We start from the raw sequence: 4,604 nt of genomic DNA on the forward strand, positions 1-4,604 counted from the left end.
TCTGTAAGTTGATAGGCAATGCTTAAATATTATCCAATAAGACAATATCAATAGTGAGGTTAAATCAATACAAACATCATCATTTCAGATATAATGTAGGTATGCATGATAGTCTGATTGACTACTATGAGTCTCAATAAAAATAGGGCTTTGTAAGTTTTTGTCTGGTGAAAATGATTGAAATATTTATTCTGCATAGTTATCTTTCGAATTAAACTTAAATATATTTTACTGAAGTTTTCCTTTGTTAGAATATTAATAGACTTGCTCAGTATACATGCAGTTAAAAGCAAACATATGGAGTCATATTTCAATCATGGTTAGACATGTAGGATTGCTAACTTGCAGGGGAAGTGAAAAGAAATCAATTCGTATCATTATGAAAACACGCATTATGTTATTTCCATTACCTTGCATAATATGAATGATTAAATGTAAATCATATGTAATGTATTTAAAAGAAAATATTTTTTTAATACAATTCTTCTTCTTATACATAAAAAATTTGGTACCTTCTTTCCGTTTCTGATATGTTTCTTCTGACATCTCCGCATTGGCATCATTGTAGCTTGCTGAAATTTGTTTTCCAAATGTAATTAATGTTAATGAATAAGTAAGCTCGATTTCAAATAAGATTAAATATATTTTATGTAATAATTATGTCCTTCAATAACATTATAGCTAGACGCTTTGTATCTTAATTTAATCATTTTAAAAAGTGTGAAAAGGTAAATTAATAAATAAGAAGAGAAAGTTGTAAAAAAATAGAACAAAAACTGGCAAATTTATAGATACTCCGGCAGCAAAACTATAAACAAACTATGTATTTAAAATAATTCAAGCAGTGCCTTACGTCTTTGTTCCACAGCTTTCTGTACCTCTTTTATAACATTTTCGGCCTCTTTGGTAACCTTTTCAACTCCTTCATTAGCAGCAGTTTCTAGTTTTTGTTTTTCCTTTTCTGTCTGATTCTCTATCTCTTGAATTGATTTTTGTACTCTTGCATCAAATGCATCAACACACGATTTTAATGCATCGTTCAGCTGCGTAAGTGAAACATTACCTTTATCTTCAATATCTTTAACTTTCAAGTTAACAATGTCAATCAGCAATAACTTCTGTTTCTCAGTCTTATATTTGTACTCATCGATCTCATTTCGTATTTGCTCTTGAACCGTTTTCCCTACGTCTTCCAAAACTTTACGTACAACGTCTTTACCAATAATCAAATCATCAGTTTGAAGCTGAAAGTTTGAAAAGCTGTGTCAGCATGATAGGAAGTAAAAAAATTATTTTCATTTTCTCCGTTCTTCGAAACGTATTTTCTGATCACATAGCAGCATTGCATGCTCAAGTTATCCTTCTATCCGGAGCTTGTGAGAACAAAGTAAAGAATAACATTCAAATCTATTTTTAATTCAATTGTAATAAAATGCTTAAGCAACATATGTCTAGACACATTTGCATTATGAAACTGTCTTTTTTGAAACTGAATTTTAAAATGATGTGCACAATTCGAAGTTAAATCTGTATTTTCTTTGCTCTCTTGTTATAAGTTAATCTTGAAACAATATCTATCAGAAGATATAGTAACATTGCATGTTCAAGTAGTGCTTCAATTCGAAGCTTTTGAGAACAGAGTAAAGAATCATAAATTGTTTGTTTGAATCTATTTTATACTTTCAATTGTGTATATATGCCATTATAGTAACATATGCCTTTATATATTGGCAAAATGAAAACTGTTTCACAAAATCTTTTTAAACTTTGCATTATTACCATTTTAATTTTTAAACAATTTGTGGACGGGAAGATCATTTACAAATTAAATTTGCAAGGGCTTTTAAGATTTCTAAATTAAAACAATTTTAACATATCGCAAAATGTCATGGAACAACAGGATGACTAAAATGAAATAATCTTACCTTTGACAGTTTCTGAATTACTTTATTTGATGATTTATTCATGGCTACGAATCCAGGATCAGTCAAAATATCATTTAGAATGACAAAATACTGTGAGAGATCTGTATCTTCTACTTCAAGATTAGGAGAATGTCTGACAGCTTTACCAACATCTCTACCCTTAATTGAAATATGACAACTAATGTAAAGACAGCGAATAACCAGTTCCTTGTTTTATTTCTACGTTTTTAAATATGTACTTACATTGGAAATTAAATCAAATTGTTTTTGCATGTTAAGCAGCGATTATTTGATATTGCAAATACTTGTAAAACAATTGTAAATTATCGTTTAAAGATAAAAGTATTACCTTTTCAAATATGTTCCCCTTTTTAGACAGGTCATCCTTTATTTTCACTTCAAATTCTTTGTGATTGATTATGACACTGATGATGCCATTAAAATCAGTTTCGGCTGCACTCGATACATTGGCGTAACCATCAGGAGGGAGAAAACACTTTGCGATTTCCCAAGTATCATTGCACCACTTGGTTGCGTCCGTGTTTTTATATGATGGGCCTTGGAAACGATGTGCATTTTGAATCTCAGATTTCATACGATCGCAAATTTTGTTGGGGCAGCCGGATGGACGATACTGTGTCGCAAAATTTCTATGGTATTTACATTTCCCACGTTTGGCATTGCAAATTCTGTCGGTAGGGCAAACAATAACATTTTCTGTGTTACAAGTTGTACATATGCTCCCAACTGGTAAGCCATTTGTTGTGCAAATGTCTTGTAGACACCTACGCTGGAACTGTTCTATTTCATCTTGAACAACAGGCTCAATCTCTTCTTTTGTAAAATGCACAGCCAATGCCGCCTTTATCCAATTAAGAAATTTCGATTTTGATAATTTGTGATCCGTAAGTACTGAAGCCATTTTAATTTGTTATTAGGAGAAAACTTCCATCCCAATTTCTAAAATAAAAACCTGTGTATGCTAATTACCTTATTCTGTGTAACTATCGATCATATTCATTTCTAATTTAAGATTATAAGTTTATGTACTAAGAGAACTTTTCCTGGCAAACAGTTTTAAAAATTGTGGGACTAATAAAAGCTTATAAAGTTGCTACTGAAGTCATGGATTCTTACAAAATTTCAGTGGTGGTTATGGAAGCCAGTGATTGTTATGGAAGTTAATGCTATGGAAATGACTTATTGCTATTGAAGTAAATGGTTGCTTTCGAAATCACTTGATGCTAAGGAATTAATTGATTGCTAAAAGGACTGATCGCTATGGAAATTTAATTGTAGTTATTGTTATCAATAGTTGCTATGACAATTGGTTTCTAGGAAAGTCAATGGTTGCTATCATTGACACTGGTTGCGTAACATTCTGTTGGTAACATTCACTTATGCTCTAATCTTTGACTGTTAGTTGGCTACATTATGTACGAGTGAAAAGTTCGGGTTTAAAAGGCCAGTCATAACAAGTCGCTAATTTTATTTCCTATTCGTTTTACGTAATATTTCCCCTTTACAAATATATTTCACAAGTTAAACGAAAATATTAAATACAAGAGGGCCATGATAGCACTGAGTCGCTCACCAGAAACAACTGCTTTTCAGTGTTGGAAATTATTTTTCAAAAGAACTTGCTAAAAGGCAAGTCCAGCTCTTTCGGCAAGCTCAGCTCAACTTTAACTTGCCCCTCTAGTAAGTTACTTTCACAACACTGATTGTTTTAGCTTTCTTCCTCATAATTAACAATAGGGCCACTGAGATGGCCCTAGATGACTCATCTAACCCATCATTTCATTATTCACTATATAAATTGTAATATTTTGCCATAATATTTTGGAAAGGATTTGTGAAAAAGATGTATGTTGCAAGTGTGTTCCTATGAGACTATGTAGAATAAATGCAGAATAACTGACCACTAGAGCAGGATTAATGTTGATTGGACAATCTTTTTTATAACTTTTTTTGAATGAAAACACAAAATGTCACATGCAAAACATGTAAATTGTAGAGGTTTGAAGTTCACAGTTTGGGACAACAAATTTTTTATACCTTCTGTATGGTTCCATAACTGTACCTCAAAAAAAGACAATAGGTCAAACATTGTAAAAAATATGAAAAGTAGACCAGTTGATATAAAAATTTACACCCCTAGATCTCATCCAAATTTCAAGTCTGTATGTAAAAGAACACAAGAATGAACGTAAATTATATCAAAAATATCCGAATTTAAAAACTGAATGTCAAAATACAAGAAAGAGGGTCAAATTGTGTCAATAATACCTAAAGTAGGTCAGCTGGTATCAAAATTGAATTCAACATCAAACATTACACCCATAGTCCTTATTTCAAGTCTGTACATAAAAGACAAAAAAAGTAGGTAAAGCGATATCAAATATATCAAAAGTAAGCCAGTTTATATCCAAATTCAATTCAGGATCAGAAATTAAACCTATTGTCCCTTGTTAATTCCACAAAAAAAATAAAAACATAACAATTTTTAACAAAATTCAAAAAAAAATTAAGCATACAAACTCATCTTTAATAGTAAAGTACAGGAGAAACAAATTTCATGTTTCTTTAGGCCTATTTTTTTTCCTGGTTAATGACCTACAACTGACCTTACAATGATGCACTATGATGTCCGAATTCCAGAGCTGAAAGATATTTACA

The 4,604-nt window shown here is 31.2% G+C and overlaps 1 protein-coding gene across 1 annotated transcript; it reads right to left on the minus strand.

Moving 5' to 3' along the window:
• Positions 1-479: 479 nt before the first annotated feature.
• On the minus strand, positions 480-2,880 carry LOC132749278 (uncharacterized; the record flags this gene model as incomplete). The annotated part of the gene is made up of 4 exons (XM_060739001.1): positions 2,275-2,880; positions 1,926-2,084; positions 854-1,244; positions 480-572 (listed from the first exon to the last, which is right to left on the minus strand). Coding segments are annotated over exons 1-4 (1,216 nt in total), but the record flags the coding sequence as incomplete, so codon positions are not given.
• Between the last annotated feature and the right edge of the window lie 1,724 nt (positions 2,881-4,604).

Source organism: Ruditapes philippinarum, unplaced genomic scaffold (assembly GCF_026571515.1).
Source record: "Ruditapes philippinarum isolate M1 unplaced genomic scaffold, ASM2657151v2 ctg4163_1_1_1_1, whole genome shotgun sequence".
NCBI lineage: Eukaryota > Metazoa > Mollusca > Bivalvia > Venerida > Veneridae > Ruditapes > Ruditapes philippinarum.